This window comes from Lemur catta, chromosome 1, assembly GCF_020740605.2.
Source record: "Lemur catta isolate mLemCat1 chromosome 1, mLemCat1.pri, whole genome shotgun sequence".
In the NCBI taxonomy this organism is placed as follows: Eukaryota; Metazoa; Chordata; class Mammalia; order Primates; family Lemuridae; genus Lemur; species Lemur catta.
Genome location: NC_059128.1, coordinates 10372008 through 10396493, shown reverse-complemented (window position 1 = coordinate 10396493; position 24486 = coordinate 10372008). Strand labels below are relative to the sequence as shown.

The 24486-nt window shown below is 43.1% G+C and overlaps 1 protein-coding gene across 3 annotated transcripts in view; it reads left to right on the top strand.

Annotated features, from left to right (window-relative positions):
* The window catches only part of UNC79 (unc-79 homolog, NALCN channel complex subunit), a 224348-nt gene extending 203635 nt beyond the window's left edge, over positions 1-20713 (top strand). For all 3 annotated transcript variants that reach the window (XM_045561661.1, XM_045561653.1, XM_045561670.1), the window contains 7 exons: positions 2270-2359; positions 4337-4512; positions 5465-5651; positions 7069-7266; positions 9365-9442; positions 18398-18439; positions 20142-20713. In XM_045561661.1, coding sequence (XP_045417617.1) covers positions 2270-2359; positions 4337-4512; positions 5465-5651; positions 7069-7266; positions 9365-9442; positions 18398-18439; positions 20142-20342 — 972 coding nt within the window. In that variant the 3' untranslated portion in view covers positions 20343-20713. The remainder of the gene's footprint in view (positions 1-2269; positions 2360-4336; positions 4513-5464; positions 5652-7068; positions 7267-9364; positions 9443-18397; positions 18440-20141) is intronic.
* The last annotated feature ends 3773 nt before the right edge of the window (positions 20714-24486 follow it).

Genomic DNA, 24486 nt, shown 5'->3' with positions numbered 1-24486 from the left:
GGTATTAGTGGTAGTGAAACCAACCTTGCTGGACTACAGTTTGACAATCTTCTTTTAGGAATATGTTTGAGAAAATAAATATGCTCATATTTACGTACAAGTATATTTATTAAAGCATCATTTAAAATAGCATAAATATGGAAACAAATTAAATGTCTAACACTGGGGTATTACTTAAATAAAATAAGGTGCATACATAAGGTAGACTATTATGTGGCTGCCAAATCAAGGTTTCGAGGAATATTTAATAAATTGGAAAATGCCAATGATGGATTTAATTAAAAAGCATATTAGAAAAAGTTATCTCAATTTATTAAAAATTATATGTATATGTGTATATTGTTTGCATCCAAAAAAAAAAAAACTTGAAAGAAAATATTAACAGTGGTTTTCGCAGAGGTGGAGGACAGGAATTAGTATTATGATGATTTTAATTTTTCTTTTTAGTAATTTATATTTTCCAAATTTTCTACATTGAACATGTGTTACTTTTGTAATCTGAGAAATGTAGCTTTACAATCAGATATAAATTTGGGAGAAGAGTTGGATATGATTTGCTTCAATTCATGTGTTTGAGGTTAGAGTATGTTTTTAACTCTTTATCATCAGTTTTCCCATTAAAATAAATATATGCCTTATGAAACAAATAGGGCTTGACTCCTTTTTTTTTTTTTTTAAATAACATACCTAAGGTTACACTTGTGCTTTGCAAAGTGAAAAAAAAGCTGGGTCAAGGGGGAGGATTGGAAATTCTCTACTTCGTTTCCTAAGGATAGGTGGCTCTAGGCTTCTCCTGGCCAAACAGTGGATTTTAAGGCTTTTATTTGATGTAGTTTCTGTCTCTAGGACAAAAGTAACTAGGTAATAGTAAGTTCTTTGCTCTCATTTTTTGAGATTCCAACTTAAAAGACAAATATTGAATAATGCTCCTAGTAATTATTTTCGGTGACATTTGCCAAGTTGAAAGGGTATAAAATATTGCCTATGAAAGCAACAAATCCCTTTCAAGAAATTCAGGAGCATAGTCTCTGCTCCTATTTGCATGACATGTGAAAGGTCAGAGAAAATGGAATAAATCGGGGGGAAATCCTTTCTTGCACTAAAGGATTAATATTTCAAAAGCAGAAACACAATAACCTTTTATAATTCCTTCACTTGATTTAAATTAAAAGGAAAAAACCTTAGAACATATGAAATGCTTGGAAAACACTCTGACAGACTGCCAATGACCTTATTTTACTGTTTGTTATCCTGTCAGAAGAACTGACAAGCGTAACATTCTAGAAGAGAGAGAAGGTGATATAGTTCAGTGCTGTGCAGATTTACATGAATATGGGAAAATGAGAGCCACTGGGTGAGCTAGTTAAGTATATAATGTTCCAGATTTTCCTAAAGAAAGCCAAGAAAGGCCTTTTGCATAGTATTCACATGGCTTCAAAGACTGCCTGCTTTTGATCCACATTATATCCTGCCTGATGTGTGGGTTCCCTCATACAGCTTTGATGTAGCAGCCTGTTTGTTCATTTTCCTCTGCTTTGCTTATAATCCTAAATTTGCTGCCTTGCCCTGAGAGAGCAGGTCCATGCCATTTAATAACCTAAAACACAAGCTTGCTTTCTTTTCCTTTAGAACTTCTCAAATACAATTTGAGTATGTGGGGATGATGACCATTTCATGTCTTTCTTTTATTTATCCCTAGCAAGAACTTGACAATAACACATTGGTCTATTTCGTAGTGTACCTGCTATGTATAAGAAGTTAATTTGCAAGTGACCTGACTTGAAAGAGAACTTTTTACTCTTTCAGCAAACACAATGTTTGTTTGTATACTTTTTGATAGAAAAAGATTCAAGATTATGGTGGTAGAATTTGGTGGCACTTATTTTATGTGTATCTAAGACTTCCCTAGAGTGATAAATGTGTTACTGTTGCTTTGGAGCGATTCATGTCGTAAAGACTCATGCTGATGGCATTACAGAGGCTGAATCTGTATACAAACCAGCTTGAAAACAAGCAAACAAAAATCAGTTCAATTACCCAGTGGATAAAAGCATTTAACCCTGTTTCGTTGCCCTCCACCACTAACCTTCCATCAATTTTTGTCCACACTGTGGGCAGACAACCACAGACTATGCTGAGAGTAATGGAGTAAGTCAGAAATTCAGAAAACGAAACAACTCATTAGTAAGCAGCATGAAACCAGAGTGAGGCAATCATTGCAGTCAGGGCAAAAATGAAGCTGTGACCCCGCTGTGTCCTTTTCTTTCAGTGCGGGACAGCAGCAATGGAGTGTGTACGGCAATACATCAACGAAGTGCTGGATTTCATGGCAGACATGCACACACTGACCAAACTGAAGGTAGAATGGCTTCCATCTGCTCCTCCATCTGTCTACAAAACACAGGCGTTTTTAGAGAATTAAGCAGACCGATACGGGAATTTATTGCTACCTGGGGAGGCAGCTGTGGTCCTGTTGAATGAGCCCATGTCTTGGGGGTCCGAAGAACCAGGAGCTACCTCTGCAAAGAGGGAAAGAAGAAAAGAAAGGATACTCACATGGCATCAGCTGTGTGCATAGCTTCACTTTTGCCATTTATTAAATTCTCACAATGCCCCGATTAAGATACTATCTGCATTTTACAAATGTAGAAACTAAGGGCTTGGCATAGTGTAGTACTTTGCTCAAAGTCACAGTACTCCTAAGTGGGAAGTCAAGGTTGAACCTTGTGTTGTGACTCCTAGTTCATTCTCTTTTCTCCATACCACATAGCAAGGTTTAATTACTTTGAGCCTTAGTTTCCTCATTTGAAGAATAAGTCTAATACTACTCACCTTGCCTGACTTACAAGGTTTGATATAAACTAATGTATGTGAAGAGACTTTCATAAACTGTAGCACATTATGCAAACATAACCTATTTATTATTTTTATCTGCATTGAAGCTATCTTCTTCAAGAAAATAATTAAATAAAAGGGGATAGAAAAAAATTTAATTTGTGTATGTACAAAATCCCAGCGAAGTTGTTGAGTTTATTGATTATTTTGCAGGGTGGAATGAATCGCTGATGCAGGTCCCTGCCATGACTTGACTAGGGAGCTAAAAAGTGAATAGTTTGAGAGATTTGAGGAAGGCCCTGGACAGAGAGTAGAAGAGAACCCAAACATGGTCCAGGAAACAGCCAGATTGCTCTCTGGCACTGAAGGATTCCTTCTTGATAAACGGAAACCTGGTGATCCCGAAGTCTGTCAGTTAAGAATATGGTCCCTTCATCACCGAAATGTTTCCAGACTCTGCTCAGATGATCAAAATGTTTTTATGTAGAAAGTAGAATCAAAATTTATGCTGATAATATCTTATAATATCTAAACCCAGTCATTTCTAATTAAGCTCCCTTTTATTTGCTCGTACGCTGGTTACTGGTTGCCAAATCTGGTTGCCCACACTTAAATGACTTCGATGTATGAGAAGAGGAAACAGTTATTACCTAAACATTTTTAGCTTGTTTTGCAGATACTTTAAAAAAAAATAAGAAGAAGATCCATGATGATCAAAAGATTGAGAACTACAGACATAATCTAACCCTCTGATTTTACATATTAGGAAACAGATCAGAAAGGTCAAGTGACAGGTGGCTTATCCAAGGCCATGTGACTAAGTAGGGCAGAACATGGTCTAAAACCTAGGTCTGAATTCCTAGTTCGATGCTCTTGCCACCCTGAACAAAGAAATCTTTATAAATTAATTCAACAGATATCTGTTGAGGACTTATAATGTGCCTGGCTCTGTTCTGGGCATCAGGGTTGCTGCGATGAGCATAAACAGACACAGCAGCTGCCCTTATTTAATTTATAGTGTGGTGGTGGAGGCCAAATTTAATGAACATTTCACACAAACTGGAGTAAAAATGTGTCTTAAAATTGCTGCAAAGAAGGGGTAGACAGCAGCATGGACCTAGCCAGGGAAGGCTTTCTGGAGGAAGTGACACTTGAGCTAAAATCTGAACAATTAGACGAAGAGAGGCAGGAACAATATTTCAGGCAGAGGGAACAGCGGTGGAAGGGAACACAGAGAGCCAGCAAGACTGGAGCCACAGGATGAAGGCGTAAGATGCAGAGGTCTGCAGTGGCTAGATCATTCCTGGCTTTGTTGGCCATGCTAGGGAAATTTCCCCCCCTGTATCCGAAGAACAATGGGAAGCCACTGAAGAAGTTTAAGTGGGTTGTGTGCTCAGAATGGTGATAGGAGGGGTGGAAATGACAACCTGATTTTTTCAAGAGTAGCCTAGAATGTCTCCAGGTATCTGCCAAAGTTTCAAAATACCATTTGGTTTTGTAGAGCCACATGAAGACATGTTCCCAGCCTCTGCATGAAGACACCTTTGGTGGACATCTCAAAGTTGGGCTGGCTCAGATTGCAGCCATGGAAATCTCTCGGGGCAACCACAGAGATAACAAAGCTGTGATCCGCTATCTGCCTTGGCTCTATCATCCCCCTTCTGCGATGCAGCAAGGGTAAGACCCCTCTTATTCCAGGAAAGAGGCTAAATAAGGCAGAAGACATCCCTGAGTTTCCTGGGGCTCAGCTAGACCTAGTGAGTGCATTGACAATTTATGAGAGTGGAAGATGATTAGTTTCAGGAAGATGGAAATTGAGGCCCATCCCCATAGGTTCTTGCTGACCCAGAGCGCTCCGTGTCATGCTGCTGGTAAAACAAACTTGCTCTCCTATGAAACCCTCAATGGTCCTAATGGATGATGAAAACTCAGAGCTTAGAACTGCCACTTTAACTGTTGATTTCAGATAAATCAGTAGGTATGTTTTGAGCACTTACATGGCCACTGCCTTCAAGCAGCTTAGATTGTAGCTGGAACAAAAGCTATAGGAGGAGTGAAATAGAACACAAGGAGGTGCAAGGCCTGATCCTGCTGCTTAGGGAGGCCAAGGAAGAGAGAGGCACATGGGGACTTGTTCTCTTGGGAACTCAGGGCCGGCCTGAGCCCCACCCTTGGGCACAGTTGGCCTTCCTGGGCAGAGGAAAGGTGGGCAGTGGGGGCTGAGAGCAGGGGGAGGGAATGGGGAGCAGGAGAATGGGCAGCTGTGCTGTGTCTCCTCCTCTGCTCCCTCCCCTCCAGTGGGGATATCAGAGAAGAACTTACTAGTGACAGGACAGGAAACAGTTTAGAAAAAGAAGCCAGTCAGAGAGGCAGCCAGGTTTTTGGAAGAATGCTATTTAATCTTGTGTCACCAAAGGCTGCTCTTTGCTCAAGAAGCTAAGATTCAGGATTAGAGAGGAAAACAAGAAAAACAGATACATCATTTGGTTGACATTCTGTTGCCTTGTGTTTTATTTTATGTGATTGCCTGCAAAACCACCCTTTCAATCCCTTCCTTCAAAAAGCATTTGTTGTGTACCCAGTGAAACAGGAAGCATAAAATCATCTTTATCACTTCCTTCTCTAACAGACCTAAAGAATTCATTGAGTGTGTCTCCCACATCCGTCTGTTGTCGTGGCTGCTTCTGGGTTCCCTCACTCATAATGCGGTGTGTCCAAATGCCTCCTCTCCCTGCCTGCCCATACCTCTGGATGCAGGTTCCCATATTGCAGACCATCTTATTGTTATCCTGATTGGATTTCCAGAGCAATCAAAGGTAAGTGATTTCTGCAAGATTAAGACCATATGCATCGAAATTGCTAATGGAAACCCTTATCAGCCAATTTTATTTCTTTTGAGAAGAAAATGCATCTTATCACTTGCCCTCCTGTGGATGTTAGAAAAGCAACTTTGTGCTAATGCCTCATTTAAAGTTGTTTAAATTCCCAGACTATCTTTTTTTCCCCTTAAATTGTTTTTTGGCTTACTTTTATGAAGATAAATTATGGAGGCAAGCAAGAGTTGGCTTTGTAGGCATTTCTATCTCAAAATAATGAAGAGAAATAAAAGGCTAGAAACATAATCAAAATTCTGTGATCAGTCTTTAGAACCAAAGACAAAATGGAGGAAAATTTATTCTCTATCTAATTCTTCATGCACTATCTCTTTAACTCAAGTCTCTAGAGAAGCATGAAGATACAAAATGAAAATAAGAAGCCCAGCTGGGAACTCACTAAAGCACACACTGGAATCACCTACACAGAGGAACTTTGTACATTGTAGAGACAGATGCTGTGTTTAAGGGAATAAAGTGAACCCAAGGCAGGCATTGGTCACCAGCCTGTGCAAGCAGACCGGACGCGTTGGTACTAACCAGCCCTGAGGAGCCCAGGACCCTTCACAGAGCTTAGGCAGATTCTGGGAGGTCACAGTGAGTTTGGGGACAGCTGAGAGTTAGGCCAGGGCTGGGTGACTGTGTGATACAATAGAGCACCCGTGTAACTGACCTGAATGATGTTTGCAAAAGGAATTAGGTGGTCAGTTCCTAATATTTCAGCCCAGATCTGTGTCTGATTCCTAACTACGGTACTTGGAATTTTGGGAGCTTGGCAAAGTTACTTAACCTCTCTGAGCTTCAGATTTTCGTCTATAAAACATAGGAGGGCATGAGTTGAGAATTGTGGAGGTGTTCTATGAAAAGTCTTTGGCATGTCCTGGCATGTTGCAAGTGCTCACTGCACACGTGCTTGACACTAGAAGGAGGACTGTCACTGCTGCTTCCGCTGTCACTGTTAAGTGCTGGGCAGTATGCTCATGTATATCACCTCATTTACTCCTTACTCAACCCTTTGAAGATGCTACAATTATCCCCAATTTGTGGTAGAATAATTATTCTCCCTAATCTAGTTTAGGGATGGGAATGTCAGTTTCCTTAAAGGGCAAGAGGGTGGGTAGATTTATTCTACAAATTAAGGTGTCCTCTCTTCGAGAAGAGGCTTTGTTCTCGGAGCGCACTCCCACTGACTGCGTGAAGAGCAGATTGTTGTAAGGTGAGGAGTCACAAGTTTGTAGCTCTGAGATAACTCCTTTGTGCTTTGGCTGTGCTCCCTGGCAAGGCCCAAGCCACGTGGGGCAGGCTCTGTGAAGGGCCACAGCCCCCTAGGACGCAACGACACTGTCTTCTTCCCTTCCAGACCTCCGTGCTGCATATGTGCTCCCTCTTCCACGCATTTGTCTTTGCCCAGCTCTGGACGGTGTATTGTGAGCAAAGCGCCGTAGCCACGAATGTCCAAAATCAGAATGAATTCAGCTTCACAGCGATACTGACAGCACTAGAATTTTGGAGCAGGGTGACACCCAGCATCCTTCAGCTAATGGCCCACAACAAAGTGGTGAGTTTACAGAGAGGTTGCCCCTCTGGGATGGAATCTCAAAATGTCTAGACCCCTCCTAGTGCTCACACTACTGTTCTTACAGGTCTCAGTTGTAAGATTATAGCAACGGATTGGAGATTTATTAAGTTATAAACTGCACGTTCTACTTGCATAAGAATTTTGATTAACAGCAAAGCAAATAATAGTTCCAGAGATCTATTGTACATCATAGTGGCTACAGTTAGTAACAATGGATTGTGTACTTGAAAATTGCTGACAGTAGATTTTAAATGTTCTCACCACACACAAAAAATAAGGTAATATATATATTAAACAGCTTGATTTAGCCATTCCATGATGTAGACATGTATCAGAATATTATGTTGTACATCATACCTGTAAAAAACCTCAAAGCAAACAAGTACATTTAGTAAAAACAAGTTTTATTTTTTCCGCCTAATGCCAGATGAGTTTTATGTGAAAAGTCTTCCTTTAAGTGCTGTATCAGTGCTATAAAGTCAGAGGGTTAGAAATGAGATTCCTATTATTTTTGGATTCCAAAGCAACTTGGGAAACCTTAGCCACTTCGGTAATAGATATTTGAGGTGGTTTAAGAGCCGTCTGACCACAGGTGTTCATTCCACTCAGGGCTCAAAGCCTAAAAGGAGCCTCACCTTTTTGAGTTGCCTTATGAGGACCTAAGCGCCCCAATCGTGAAATCCAGCTCCATTGTAATGTAGATGGCTCACCAAGAGAGGGGCTGATCAAACCTCACAGGAGGCTGTGTGTTAGCCTGAGCCCACTTCATTGAACAAGCTTGGATTGCTCCTCCTGGAGTCAAGATTTGAGGGTGTATGGAAGAAATTTACAAGGGAGTCCTTTGGTTCTATTTGCTGTATTGGAGGAGGTTCTGTGCTGGGGAAGCTGCAGCCAGTGTCTTGGTTGTGGGGGCATCATCAGAGTTCTTGTAGAGCTCTTGTCCGTGAGCAGCAGGAGACCTGGAAGAACACCTTGATGATGATTCCAGTGTGCCAGAAGCCCAACACTGCACTGTCCACAAAAGGCATTCGGGAAATGGTTTTTTAATTGATTGAATATTAGTCTAAGAAATATTTTCTTTTAGCTCTAACTGGAAAGGGGATAATATATGTCCTTTAGTGAAGCACTCTCTTTTCTTTAGAGAAGCAGATGTTACAAGGCAATTCTATATGTAGAGAGTTGTTTTAGTTCAATTTAAGGGAAATTTATGTGAAAATTTTAGGGTTTGCAAATAGCTCTGACTGCTATGGAAATAATTGCATTTATTGGGTCACAAATTCTAGGACTGAAGAACTCGGGAATCAAGCATTCTATTCTGTTATTTTATAGAGAATGTAACTGGTACCTTCAACTCACACTAAAGATTAAAATCTTCATTCTATCATCATTCGTTTTTTGATACCAATAATACTACTCCTCCAAATCACTCTTGATATTCCAGTGGTACAAATGAGTTTGGTACAAATGATGTTACCAATGAATTTGAATTAATTCTATTCCGAAAATTTTGTTAAACCATATAAGCCTGTCTGATACAATCCCCCTGGAGTGTTGAAAATCTAGCCTTAGGAATTTCTAACGAGAGATGTCATCCCTCCTGTACTTTTGAACTGTCATAAGCATGGCTACTTTGTTCCTTAGGGAATAAAGCCTCAGAGGCAGATCTGCAGTAAATTTAAACAGCCATTCCCAATGAAGACACTGTGGAGAAAGGATCAAGACAGAGAAAAAGGACCTAAGCCCAAACAGTTCTGTAGCTGGAAATGCAGGAAGCAGAAGCCGTTTATCCTCTTGTGTGAGTCACAGTGCAGAGCAGATTAGTGAGATCGATGCCTGAGTTCCTTTGCAGCCTGGAGCCGAGGGAGGAAGGCATGACGATTATAAAATCTCTGGAGCTTTCTAAAATCTGTTTCTGGTTTGAAGTTTTAGAGGTGAATGAACACCCCTCCCTGTGGTCCCCTATGGCCATTATGCAGAAAGACCTCATGGGCACGGGACATCAGTCCTCTGTGATGACTAGTTTGCAGGGTTTCCGAATCACTGAGAATGGAATTGACTTTCGTGTTTGTTGTTTCAGATGGTAGAAATGGTGTGTCTCCATGTGATTAGTTTAATGGAGGCATTGCAAGAATGCAATTCAACCATTTTTGTCAAGGTAGGAAAATCTTATGATTTTTATGGACCATTTATTTCTTACTGCTAAAAACAAATGTGGATTTACTTTGAATGTACTTTGTAAAGAGGAAAATAAAATGATTCAGTTTTAACATTCAGAGTTCGGGCTGGAGGATTCAGGCTCCCATGACAACCCTTTACCAGATGGTTATTGTGGTAATGTTGCTCTTACTCTCCTGCTGTGACCAACTCTACCTGGTTAAATATGTCAGACCGTGATTGCAGGTAACTCAAGTAATTAAAATATTCCTGGGCAACACTGCTGTGGAAATGACCTGATAGTAATATACTTTGGTTGGTGGTACCTCACCTTGCAAAAGATATCCAGAAAACCAAGGGAAATAGTCTGTAATTGTTTGACTTGTTATCAGGTGCTTTTATCTAAGATAAATTAATTTGCTTTCAAATAATATTATTTTAAATCATTATACAGTGTATGAAAGTAATTCAAGCATTTGTCATCTGCCCAGGGACATCAGAAACACACTAGTGTGCTAACAAACAGAAGGGCAGAGGAGAACTTGATTCCTCACTCCCTTTATCTTTCTACCTCCCCTCTTTTTCCTTTCTTTCTTGTCATTCCACTTCTTTGTCCTAGTGATCCTTTTTCTTTCCTCTTCTTGTACATCTTCCTTCTTTACCTTTTGCTTCTGTCTTCTATTATCTTGAACTGTGTCACCACCCCCCACCAGACTGTATCCATTTGGAGCCTGATAACTTACTATTTCACTCCTTGGTTGACTCCACTCTTCAGTAAAGGACACTTGCCACATTAACTCACACTATGCTGAAGAAAAGCAACCCATTTTCAGGAAAAACTTGACTTATCAGAACAGTGCAAGATCATTGGTTCGAATGAGACGAATATATCATTATCTAGTTTGGTAGAGCAAAAGACAACACTATGAGGGAAACTTTATGACTGACAATCAGATGGTTATACTTGATTTTATTTTTTATAGCTTTATTGAAGTATAATTTGCATATGATACACTGTACATGTTTAAAATGTAGAGTTTGGTATGTCTTGACTTATATTACACCCACGAAACCGTCATCACAATCGAGATAATGAACATATCCATCACCTCCAGAAGTTTTCTTGTACCCATTTACAATCCTTCTACTGCACCATTTCTTGTACCCAACTCCCTGTCCCCAGGCAACTACTGATCAGCTTTCTGTCACTACAGGTTAGTTTGCACTTTCCAGAATTTTCTACAAATGGATTCACACAGTACATACTTTTTTTTTTGCCTTCTTTCACTCATGATATTGAGATTAATCCATGTTGTTGCATGTATAAGTAGACCATTACTTTTTATTTCTGAGTAGGATTCTATTGTACAAATATACCACATTTTGTTTATCCATTCATCAGTTGATGGACGTTTGGGATGTTTCCAGTTTGCAGCTATTACAAATAAAGCTCCTATGAATATTCATGAACATGAACATGAACATAAAGAATGCATGTATATATTTTCATGTATGTTGAGTTAATACCCAGGAGTGGAAGGTCTGGGCCATAGGTGTATATTCACCTTTTTAAAAAATCGGCAAATCATTTTCTAAAGTGGTTGTACCCTGTTACATCCACACTAGCAGAGTATGAGCACTCTAGTTCTTCCACATCTTTGTCAACACTTGATACAGTCAGTCTTTAATATTAATTATTCTGAAAGTTGTATACTCATATTTCATTGTGGTTTTAAATTGTGTTTTCCTGTTTGCAAATGATGTTAAGCATCTTTTCATGTGCTTATTTGCTATTATCCATATATCTGGTGGGTGAAGTGTCTGTTAAAATTGTTTGCCCATTTTTTATTGTGTTGTTTTTTTTCCTTGATTATTGAGTTTTGAGATACAAGTCCTTTATCAGCTATGTGATTTACAAAGATTTTCTCTGTGGTTGGTCTTTTCATTGTCTTCAGGGAGTCTTGTAAAGGGCACAAGACTGTTCTTAATTTTGATAAAGTACCATTTACCAAATTTTTCTTTTAAGGATCATGCATTTTATGTTGTATTTTTAAAAATTCCTTTTTTTTTTTTTTTTTTTTTGAGACAGAGTCTCACTCTGTTGCCCGGGCTAGAGTGAGTGCCGTGGCGTCAGCCTAGCTCACAGCAACCTCAAACTCCCGGGCTTAAGCGATACCACTGCCTCAGCCTCCCGAGTAGCTGGGACCACAGACATGCGCCACCATGCCCGGCTAATTTTTTGCATATATATTTTTAGTTGTCCAGATAATTTCTTTCTATTTTTAGTAGAGACGGGGTCTCACTCTTGCTCAGGCTGGTCTCTAACTCCTGACCTCGAGCGATCCACCCGCCTCGGCCTCCCAGAGTGCTAGGATTATAGGCGTGAGCCACCGCGCCTGGCCATATTTTTAAAAATTCTTTGCCTAAGCTTGGCATGGTGGCACATGCCTGTAGTTCCAGCTACTCTTGGGAGGCTGAGGTGGTGGATTGCTTGAACCTAGGAGTTTGAGATCAGCCTGGACAAAAGAGTGAGACCCCGTCTCTTAAAAAAAAAAACTTTGCCTAATTCCAGCTCATAAAGAGTTTTCTTTTTGTTTTAATCTAGGTGCTACCTGTGTTTTCTATGTTCATCTGGGTTTATGTCTGTAATCCATTTGAGTTAAATTTTGTATATGGCATGAGGTATGGATATCCAGTTATTCCAGCATCATTGTTAAAAATACTATCCTTTCTCCATCACATTGCCTTTGCACTTTTGTCAAAAATCAATTGACCATGTATGTATGGTTCTATGTCTAGATTCTCAATTCTCTTCCATTGATCTCTTTGTCTATCTTTATACCACACTGTCTGGATTACTGTGGTCTTATAATCTGCCTTGAAATCAGGTAGTGTTAGTCTTACAAATTCATTCATCTTTTTCAAACTTGTTTTGGCTATTCTAAGTCCTTTGCATTTCTAGATAAATTTTAAAATCAGCTTGCCAATTTCTACAAAAAGGTTGCTGGGAATTTTACTGAGATTGCATTAAATCTGTAGATGAGTTTAAGGAGAATTGAAATCTTAACAATACTGAGTCTTCTGATTCATGGATACAGTAGATCTCTCCGCTTATTTATGTCTTCTTTAAGTTTTCTCAGCAATATTTTATAGTTTGTCATATACAGGCCTAGTATAATTGTGTCATATTTATTACCCTAAGAATATAATATTTTTATGCTATTGTCAATGGTATATGTTTTACATTTCTATTTCTGATTGTTCATCAATAATATTTAGGATTACAACTGATTTTTGTATTGCTCTTCTACCCTGCAACCTGTTAAACTCATTTATTTGTTCCAGTAGCTTTCTTGTCGACTTCATTATATTTTCTATGTGGATTATCACTTCATGTGCAAATAAGGGCATTTTTATCTCTTCCTTTTCAATCTCTGTGCCTTTTATTTCCTTTTCTTATTTCATTACTCTGGATAGATCCTCCAGTACAAGCTGAATAGAAATGGCGAGAGCAGCAAACTGCCTTGTTCCTGATCTTAGGAAGAAAGCATTCGGTCTTTCATTGTTCAATATAAATGTCAGCTGTTAGTTTTTCACAGATAACCTTTATCAGATTGAGTAGGGTTCTCTTCCATTCCTAGTCTGCTAGGAATTTTTGTTAGGAGTGGATGTTGGATTTTCAAATGCTTTTTCTACACTCATTAAGATAATCATGTGACTTTTCTTTTTTGACTGTTAATATGGTGAGTTCCATTGACTGATTTTTGAATGTTAAACCAACCTATATTCCCGAGACAAATCATACTTGGCCAAGTATTATCCTTTTTATATCTTTATATCTTGCTGAATTCAATCTGCTAACCTTTTTTTTTTTCTTGAAATGAGGTCCTGCTCTATTGCCCAGGCTGGAGTGCAGCGGCATGATCATGGCTCACTGCAGCCTCAAACTCCTGGGCTATGTGATCCTCCTGCCTCAGCCTTCCAAGTAGCTGGGACTACAGGTGCATGCCACCATGACCGATTAAATTTTTTTTTTTGTAGAGACAGATCCTCACTATGTTGCCCAGGCTGGTTGTGAACTCCTGGCCTCAAGCAATCCTCCTGCCCTGACCTCCCAAAGAGCTAGGATTATAGGCGGGAGCCACCACACCTGACATACTTCTCTATATATTATAGAGCAAACCATATATTTTTATTGTTTTTGCTTTAAACAGTCAATTATCTCTTAAAGAGATTTTAAACATGGTTTATATTCATTTATATTTGCTATTATTGCTGTATTTATATTTGCCATTTTCAGTGCTCTTCATCCCATTCTATAGCTCTAAACTTGCATCTTTTATCTTTCCTTTTTCTTCTGCCCAAAGGACTTTCTTTAACATTTCCCGTGTAGGTCTGCTGGTAATTAATTGTTTTAGGTTTTGTATGTCTCAGAAAGACTTTATTTTGCCTTCATTTTTGAAGGATAATTTCACTGGGTATTGAATTCTAGATGGACAGTTTTGGTCCCCCCCACCCCCCGCCCCGTACTGGGAAGATGTTGCTCCTCCACTGTCTTTTTGTTTACATTGTTTCCAACAAGAAATCTCCGTCATTCTTATCTTTTCTCATCTGTATATAATATATCTTTTTCTTTAGCTGCTTTGAAGATTTTGTCTTTGCCACATTGTTAAGCAACTTGATGATACACCTTGAGATAGTTTTCTTCATATTTCTTGTGCTTGGGTTTGGTGAGCTTCTTGGCTTTTTGGATTTATAGTTTTCATTAGATTTGGAAAAGTAAAACAAATCCATTGTTTATTCAAATATTTTCTGCAGTGCCTCTACTCAACATGCTCAATCTTTCTTTTACCTCCTTGACCATATTGAATATAGTTAGAATAACTGTTTTAATGTCCTTGTCTACTAATTTTGTTATCTGTGTCATTTTCTTCCCTATTGATTGATTTTTTCTCTTCATTTGTGGCTCAAATTTTTCTGTTTCTTTGCGTGCTTGGTAATTTTTTATTGGACATTGTAATCCGACTTTCTTGGGTGCTGAATATTTTTGTACTCATATAAATATTTTTAAGCTGTATTCTGTGATATAATTACATTACTTACAAATATTTTTGTCCTTTTGAGGCTACCACTTAAGCTTTGTTAGGTGGGATTGGAGCAGCATTTTTTCTAGGACTAATATTACTACTCCTACTGTATCGCCATCCTTAGGAATATTCTCATGCATTTTATGAATCACAAGATCTTTCTTCTTTGACTAGTAGGAACATAAACTATTCTTGGCCCTATGTGATCACCAGGGATTTTCCTTCTAATATTTTTGAGTTGTTCTTTTTTTCAGTGTTAGGGAGTTTTTTGTTTTGTTTTGTTTTACCTGTGTGTGGTCAGTATTCAGCTGAAGACTCAAGGGGAAACCCTTGCAGATCTTTGGAGTTGTCTCTCTCTGCAGCTCTCCCCTGTCCAGTATTCTACCTTGCAGTAGCCACCTTGGCCTCCCTGGACTCCTACCTATATCTCCTCCACTCGGGAAGACTGCCGGGCTCCACCTGGGGTCCTCTTCCCTGTGCCTAGAATAGTTGCGGGGCTTACCTTGTTTTTTTCCTCTCCCTCAGTGATCTCTGTCCTGCACCGCCTGATGTTCAGTATCTGAAAATCATTATTGCATATAGTTTGCCTGGATTTTTAGTTGTTCCAGGCAAGAGGGTAAACCTGGTCTTTGTTACTCCATCTTGGCTGAAAGAGCAAATTTCACCACCAGTTTTAATTTTGAGGGCTGGAACAGGAAGGGGTGAAATGAATATACGCCAACCAAGCAGGAAGTCTTCCATTTATTCTGTAGCATAAACCAAGATACGAGGAAGGGTATCCCTTTTATTTTGGTGAAAAACAACCTATTTTTAAAAATGTCCTTGAGTTTTCTGGATATTGTTTCTGGAGAGGGGAAAAAAAAGCCCAACCAACTTTACTCTATTATAACATTACAGAGCCTGAAATAGATGACATCTAATTCTAACTGACAGCTTTGTAGGAGCCACTAGCAAAAGGGAACTAAAATGGATGTTATTCAACAAGTCAAATTAGCATTCCTGAAGTAGGATGACTGCTGGGTTATATAATGCCACCGGTAATAATGAGCTTTAACCTGATGCTGTCAGTCATGTGATTCGTAAACCACATACCTGAAGGTCTCTTGCAGGTGTATTTTAGAATCACACAGTTACATGTTACATCAATGGGGACATAACAAAAACCCTTTTTGAACCAACGTTACTGTGCCCTTTGCTTACCTCACACACACGGGCCCTTGGCCCAGTGACAGCACGAGGAAAGGGTCTGTCCCTCCAGGGTCAGTGCACTCAGCGGTCCCTTCCCAGATCCCTCAAAATTCTTAACAAGACGTTAGTTCAGGTGTTTCCCAAATATGAAGAGGCATACAGGGCCCACTTCCATGTTAAATAGTCAAAGATCAACAAAGTTTGTAGGCATTAGGACATCCAGGGCTTGCTTTTTGCTGTACAGACATTGTGGGGGGAGACAGTGAGACTAGTTACTTTTCCTCATTCAGAATATCTACTAATAGACGAGCCAGTCCTGGTGAGGGTCAGAGGGCGTAGCCTTATCTGGCACCAACTTTGTCATCCCACGGTTTTCGTTATGAGAGTTGGGGGACTGAGGAGGCGTGGCGAGGGTGGCATTTTCTGATATTTTGAGTTTTGGTCTTATTACGCCTTCTGGTGCACACTATACCCCATTTCTGAACACGATGCCATGGTAGACAGAGCGTTAGCTGGCGGCAGCATGAACGCCTTGCTTAGCAGTGGTTAGGAGTAAACATCGACGAAAGTCAAGGGAGCAAATTGTGTACAGCAACAGAATGCTCCAAGTAAAACAACGGCCGGATTTAGCCTTGGGAACAAAAACAGTGAGAGAAACCCAATTTATCACTTTCCCAAGTTTATTTTAAGCAAATGTTGTGATGAATTCAGTGAGACCAGCAGCCTCTGGCTGTGGCTAACTGTGAACCGCGAGGCCATGTCCTCGTTGCCCCTGTCCTGAAAGGCTCTCTCCTCTGGCTCTGCTCGTTTGTGTGTGTCCCCCAGTTCGCCCAAGCTGAAAGCCTCGGCCTCTTCTCTGACCTTCCCCTCACCCGGAAGAGCAAACTCATGCTCAGACTGTCACAGGTTGTCTCTCCATCCCCAGCGCCTGTCCCTGTTCTTACCTGGGCCATCGAGGCAGCCTCAGCATTGGGCCCCTGCCTCCATTCTCGTGTCCTTCTTCACCCTGCTCTGCAGACTGTGCCATGTCATCTCTCTGGAGCACAGTTCTGCTCATGGTGCATGGAGCTCCCCCTTCGGAGTGGTACTGAATTCGGAATAAAATCCAAATGCCCTAATTTGGCAGTCAGGGTATCTGCGGGCTGGTGATGAGAGGCCCTGGCCTCTGCTTTTCTGCACTCGGTTTCCATGAGCCTCTCCTAAGACCCTCACACCCCAGCCTCACGTGAGTCCTCCGGCCCCTCATCTCTCTGCACACTCCCACCTCTGAGCCTTCATACTCGCTCTGCATCCGAGAATGCCCTAGTATTAGTTTCCTAGGACGGCCATGACAGAGTATTACAGTCTGGGGGGGTTAAACAACAGAAATTTATTCTCGAGGTTCTGGAGGCCAGAAGTCTGAGATCAGGTGTCAGCGGGGTTGGTTCCTTCTGAGGCTGTGAGGGAGGGTCTGTCCCATCCCTCTCGCCCGGCTGCTGGCGTCTTGGGTGTTCCTTGGCGTGTAGATCTCTGCCTTCATCTTCACGCGGCGTTCTCCCTGTGTGTGTGCGCGTCTGTGTCCACATGCCTCTTTTTATAAGGACATCTGTTACGTTGGATTAGGGCAGAGCCCCCCTTACCCCAGTATGTCCCCATCTTAACTAATTACATTGTCAACAACCCCATTTCCAAATAAGGTCACATTCTGAGGCAGTGCAGGTTAGGACTACAACATAGATTTTCAGGGGACACAATTCAATCCACAACAACGCTACTCCTTGATCGGAGTGGAGGGTTGGAAGGAATATGGAGTGAAATGATAGGATGTTTATTAGCACATTAAAGATCTGAGAAGGACTGAACTAAAGAAACCAGCATTTCCAAACTTATTAGATCATCCCCCGACCCCCCATTTAAAATCTCACCAGACTAGAATTCTGTGGAACATGCTTTGGAAAATGCCATACTCTGTTTCCAACTTCTGGGTTTACAAGGCCATAAACATCGGCTTATATTCTAAAGGACTGACACGTGGCCCAGAGACCAAAGCAGAGTGAGGGGAGCTGCTTCTGGAGGCACCGAGCCAGGCCCCCTGTGAGCTCCAAGGAAGGGCCCATCGGAGAGCTCAGGGGCACTGAGAGAGGCGGCAGAGGGCCAGGTCACCCGGCAGGGACTTGCACCCACATGCTACAAACGCCTGGCCCCGTCCTGCTGTATTTCACCTTCCGTATCCCAGCCAGGCAACCCTGGGGGGGGTCTTTTTCAATCACTGAAGTGTTGTGACCACTGCCCAGTGATATTTTCTTAATGACTACAGGCAAATAGAGTCACCACTCCACTCGGAGACTCAGTTCTGAAGCTCCCGCAGAGGAAATTCTATTTCAAGAAAGTGAGGATTTAATTAAATAAATACACATTTAATTTCCCATGCTTGGTGGCTTTCAAGAGACAGTCAGTCATTTACTCTAAAGTGTGTATTTCAGGCACTCATGGGGCACTTATTAACGTCCAAATGCTGCCAGCTCAGCAGGGTCTGGCCTCAGAAAGACATTCCGCTGATAACAGGTAGCTCTGCAGCCGGGGCCCACATCCGTGCATGATGCGAAAGGGACTCAGCGTGGCCTGTGTCCCTCGTGGGAGTCGAAGCTTTCGTGGGGGCATGGAGGGCAGTAATAACAAGGCTTCTGTCTTTCTCCACACAGCTGATACCTATGTGGTTGCCTATGATTCAGTCAAATATCAAGGTAAGTCACCCTCGGGCTGATTGGGAGCTCAGTTTCCTCCAGGGAAGATCATGACACTCATAGGCCTTGCTGATGTTCCCTTACTAGGGAGCAGGATGAATTCAACCTGCTCCTGGCCTTGGAGGGCCGATAAGGAGACCCTGTGGGCCAGGGAAGGGCCCTACCGGCAGAGGGTGGCACAGGAGCCGCTGTCCTGCTCACTGTTGACAAGGATGCAGCTGGAGGGGGCATCCCAGAGTCCATGCCAGGCTCAGTCCGCTGATTAGAATACAGGCCAAAAAGCTACCCTATCTCTGGAAGATACCCGTGGAATCTGGTCCCAGGCACATCCAATGATACTGCCACTGAGATTGATTTTCTGTCATGGGAGGAATTCTATTAAGAAAGGGTAACATTGAGTGAATGGCAGAATTGGGTGCCAGAAGAAACCTGCCCCCTCATTTCACACATGAGGAAATGTCGGGCCCATAGGAAGAGTGACTTGGACAGGATCCCACAGCCTGGAGTGGGGAGACCCTGCCTGAATGTATTTCCCAATCCCAGGCCTTTCCTGAGTGGCGCTTTGTCATTGCAGGCGCAAACACACTCCATGACTAGCAAGCACAGTTCTTGGACTTGACCTTACGAGGGCCAAGCCAGCTACCTGCCCCGTCCCAAACTGGTCCTGTCCACAGCGCTGGGAGTGCTGGGGGGACGCGGGGAGAGGATGGAAACTTTCCTGCTGGATCTCCTGTCTGAGCTGGGGAGGGATTTCCTGGGGGAGGGATGCTAGTGGAAGGAAGAGAGTGTGGACTCGGGGTACCCAGACACCAAAAGAGAAAGGCGGGGCTGTCTGCAGTGACTGACGGCAGCCTGTGAGTCCCGATGACTGTGCTGGTGCTGCTTGTGGCCACCGCGGGGGCATAGGCACCGCTGACACCCTTCTCTCGGCGCCGGCTTTTCCTGTGGACAGTGAGCTGCTTGCACTCCCGCCTCGAAGCATTCCACACGGCCTCTCCCACCCCTTTCCCGGCTTTTTGGCAATCTGGGGCGACTTCACATTGCCCAGAGTGCTACGAGGAGGCCGACAGGACTCAATAAGAAGCTTGGAAATAGAAGAGAAGCTTTCAACCTGACCTCGCACGCACACTGGCATGAGACAGAGAGATTAAGTAATAATTAGAATGTAATAAGCAGTAAGCACTCACTATGTGCCGAGTTCTGTTCTGAGCACTCTATGAATGTCCTGACAACCCCACTCCCCCAGCTCCGAGTGTTACTATCATGGGAAAACCCAACACAGACCAAAACAGCTTGTTCCCAAAGTTGGTCATAGAGGAGCCAGGATTTGAACCCGGGGAGCCTGAGGGCAGAGCCCGGGCACTATCCCGCCTCACCCAGCCCGTGGGGTGCACAGCTCCTGGGGGACAAGTTTATGTGTCATCCCAGCTGCTGCTGTGTCAGCTTCCATTCCCGCTGCAGTGAGTCAGTCGTGATGGGCGCGTCATTATTCAGATGGATTGGGGCCAGGGTGACTCTAGAAACACGGTGCAGGCCCCTGCCCTGAGCGTTGCCAAATTTGAGAGTGTGTCTTTTTCAGGCCAAACAGCCCCTGAGTTAAGCTAAGTTCTGCCTGCAGAGGCAGCCCGGGTCCACACTCCCTGGGTTGCCCGTGAACAGCCGGCGAGGAAGGAAACTAAACCGTCTTGCCCTTTCTCAACAGCACTTATCTGCCGGACTCCAGCTTCGCCTGCAGGCCATTCAGAACAACGTGAACCACCACAGCCTAAGGACGCTGCCGGGCTCGGGCCAGAGCGGTGCTGGCCTGGCGGCCCTCCGCAAGTGGCTGCAGTGCACCCAGTTCAAAATGGCCCAGGTGGAAATCCAGTCCTCGGAAGCCGCCTCTCAATTTTATCCTCTATGAGTGGACTCCTCGGCGCTCAGTGTCAACACTCTGGTTTAGCAATAATGGGTTTAAAAACAAAACAATTTGATCCGAGCAGGTTGGGGAACATATTGGTACTGTACATTCTCTTTCTAGTTTAGTAACAGACGTGCGAAGGCCGGAGAGGGCCAAGCAATGAAGCTTTCTTGCTACACATATTTCTGATGACTCCTTGGGCTATCTGATTAAGTGTTTCCTTACATTATTTTTTAAAAACCAAATCATTTTTCTTTAACTAACTTCTATTTTTTTTAAGAAAAAAAAAATAGACTGGTGGGTACTCACAGAAAAGTTGTATAAGTCCCCCTGTTGCTATTTTTGATGATAGAGAATAAATAGGGTTTTTGAAACCTTTGTAGTGTTTTTTCTTAAAATCCACTCTTGGCAATGCAATAAAAAAACCCGTCACCATAAGCTAGTGACACCTGACTGAAGCTTTTTGTCATTATCCTGGGAAAAGTGGCAGCTTGCAAGGACATTACAAAGTGCACTTAGAAATTAGGTGGTTAAACTGTGCCAATTGTTTTCTTTGTTTTATAATATCATTTTCCAAAACTTGTCCAGTAAGTTTTATTATTTTTAAAACTAGTTTTTCAACTCATTAGTTCCAGGCTGTACTTTCTTGTAAGCTTTCTGATAACCCCTTTAGTTTTGTGAATAATAAATTTTATCCTTTTGTTAATACTTGTATACAATTCAATTTAAAACCGTAGCTTGCATTCCGGACCGGACGAACCCCACACTGGCACAGAGCACTGCACCTGGAGAGATGTTTCATAAAATGGGATTTTAACAGTGTACAAGCACCCAGATTCATTGGCACTTACACCTAGCGTTGGACTGTGCATTCCAAATGAAATCTCTCCTCTTTATCCCTGTAATGCACTGACTAAGAGAAGACTCAATACACATTTAAGCTGTATATTGACATGCTATTAAATGCATTTTTTATTATCTTTGTGAGCCTGGGGTTTTTTAAAAATCAGTTTCTAGAGCTAGAGTTTAGTTCCTGACAACTATGTCTTCTAAACTTGTACAACTTTTAACTTCCCTTAAAACTGCAATTATAAAGAGGAAAAGGCTTTCTTTAAGGTCATCTGGTGAGAGGAATACGTGACTCACTTGAAGTCCATTCTCTAGGAAGGACTGTGAGACGTGAGACCATTCATTTTTTTTTCACGTTGGTTTTAAGAGGCTCCCCTTTTCTTCTGGGACGTCTGATATCTTAGTGCTTCTCAGGGGAGAACAAGTCCTCGGAGGCTTAAGGGTTTCCCATGAGTCCTAGAAAGGCAGAGTGGCAGGTCTTCATTCTTCTGAAAACTTGCAGGGAACCAATCCAGCTCTATATTAAAAGTATAGAAGTGATCGTTCTTCGTATCTTACCAACGAACTCTTCTGAAAGGCCTTCGCCCGGTCAGCACTCTGCTCGGTCCCCGTCATGCTTGGCTATGCTTCTGTGAACATTTTGTTTTGTATTATAGTGAAGCTGTACATATATTTATCTCACTTGTAAACTGTGACAGCTTTGAGGGTGTGCACTATTTGTGCGTCCGTGGGGTTTGGCACGTAGTACGTGTTTAATTAACGTGTATTGAATTGAATGGATTCAGTGAAGCAACAGGTCTTTCCTGAGCTACCCAGTGGGCACAGCGAGGGCTGAATTATGACATTGTCTTTTTGTGCAGGGGGGGTTCCTGGAGGAGGCGGCTCTGGCTGCTTCCCCTGTGACTTCCCCACGCGGGCTCAGCTGTGGGCCTGGCTCTTGGCTGGTCCTGAGCCCAGCCTGCCCCAGGCAGCCAGGATCGTGGCGGCCGCATCCTGCCAGCAGACAAGGGCCAGAGTTACGCATGGTTCTTCTCTAGCCCCGTCGTCTTTGCCTGGTTCTTTGAATGAACGTCTTGACTTCCTTTTGCGTTTGCTTCCCCCGCAAGGGCTGGAAACAAGCCCTTACCGTGGTGCTCTTGGCCGGGCCCCCATGTAGCGCTTCCCACTGTCTGGACCCATTTCTTTTCCCTGGGGTCTTGGTCCTACCCAGGCAAATCTCTCTCCTTGCTCTTGAGAACTGGGACCCTTTTTCCTGCCAACCTGACCCAAATACTCTCCCTGCTGGCACCCTGCCGATTCACGGGCTGATAGAGACCAGTGAGCTACCCCCGCCCAGACTGCACCCACAATCCAGTGTCCTCATCTTCTTTGCTACCTGTGTCAGCCGTCTAGCCAGTCGGGCTCCGGCACGTAGAAGAAAAAAAGACAGGAGGAGAGGGGGCGTGTAGCAGTTCAGCAGGATTGGCTCTGACAGCTAGAGGGAGAAGCCATTCACCTAAGTCAGGAGTCCGCAAACTGTAGCCCACAGGCCAAACAGGGCCTGCTGCCTACTTCTGTAAAGTTTTATTGGAAACAACCCCACTCGCCATTTACATATTGTCTGTGCGTGCTTTTGTGCTATAACGGCAGACAGAGCTGAAGAGTTGCCACAGAGATTACATGGCCTGGAAAAGCCTAAATTATTCACCATCTGCCCCTTATGGAAACACCGTGCTGACCCCTGGGGCAGGCGGAGACCACTGAGCAGCCCTGAGCTGGGGCCCTTCCAGGGACGCATGTTCCCTGCCTCTGTGCGGGGTTGTGTTTTCATTAGTGGTGCTTCCTCATCTGTAAAATGGGAACAATGACACGTCCTACCTCATAGCGTTGTTGAGATGATAAAAGAATGCAAAACAAGAGCTTAGGGCAACACCAGGCACGTGGTAAGCACTCGTAAGTTACTGGTTATGATTTTTATTCTCATGTTTAAGCCTAGAGAGGTAAAGCTACTTGTCCAAGGTCATACCTCTGGTAAGGGGCAGAGAGCCAGGACATGACCCCCACGATCGTGCTCCTGGCTGCTGCCCTGTTAATCCCTGCTGCACCTCACGCTGGCCCAGGTGACAGCGATGAATGTGGAACAGAAGGCAGAGAGAGCCCAACAAAATTTGACCCGGTCCAGATTTGACCAGAACTCATTATTATCTTGGAGAAGGGCCAAGGGGCAGACTCACTTTTCCTCCCCTCATGGAATATTACTGGCTTTAGAGTCAGCAGAGCACACTTCCACGGGTGGGACTGCCCAAGTCTCCAAGTGTGTGGATTGCATTCTCGATGATTCTTCACCATGGGCGTGCCTCTTACTAGTCGGGTGACCTCGGGCAGGTTATGAAACCCCTCGGGACCTCTGTTTTTCTTTATCTGTAAAGTGAAGCTGTCCATGGGGATGGACAGCTCAAATGGGCAGAGGACTGTGGGGGTGCTTGGGAGACTGTCCTGGAATCTACAGACCTCTGGGAAGACTTGCTACCTTATGAAGACCCCACAAAGGGACGACTCACAGCTGCAGGCTCATTTGGTTTTTCCTTCAGCCAATGCCTCAGAACCAAGACCTCCAAGACCTGTGGCCTCCAGAACATGGTCATTAGCCAAGAGGGTCCAGTCTCCATTGTGTACCATCTCTTTGCAAGTGTGTCATTCTGCCCGACATTGGGATGTTTCCAGCAAATCTCTTCCCTACGAATCTCATCTGAGGCCAAGTGGTTGCAGCAACTTCATCTCCATTTCCAAGCTTCGATAGGCCAAATAGGATTGGATTAAATCAGAGAAGATGAGTTATCCACCAAGACTCTCATGAGCTGGGATGGAAGGGCCTCTGGCATTAATTGGACAATGCAGATAATCTCTTATACTTTTTAATAGAATTAATTTGCAAATATGTATGTTGGGCAAATTGAGTGTAACGGTGGGTTCTTAAGAGGAATGAAGGGAGTGGTTGGAACTCAATGGAACAGTACCAAACCGTGTTTTTATGAAAGTCGAACCCTTTGGGAGACGGCTGATATGTTATTAGTGAGAGGCTAGGAGCAGGCGGGAAGCCTCTTGTGACGGGGCTCCCAGAGAAACCACGGTAGCCAGCACTTACTGAGCATGTGCTAGGTACCAAGCACTTGACATACCCCTCGGCTCCTCCCCTGCATCAGACAGGTGTTGTTATTATTCCCGTTTTGCCGGTGAGGCGATGGGGGCCCAGAGGCTAAGAGCCTTACCCAAGGTCATGCACAGGCAGTAGCAGCGTTAGAGTAGAGGACATCTGACT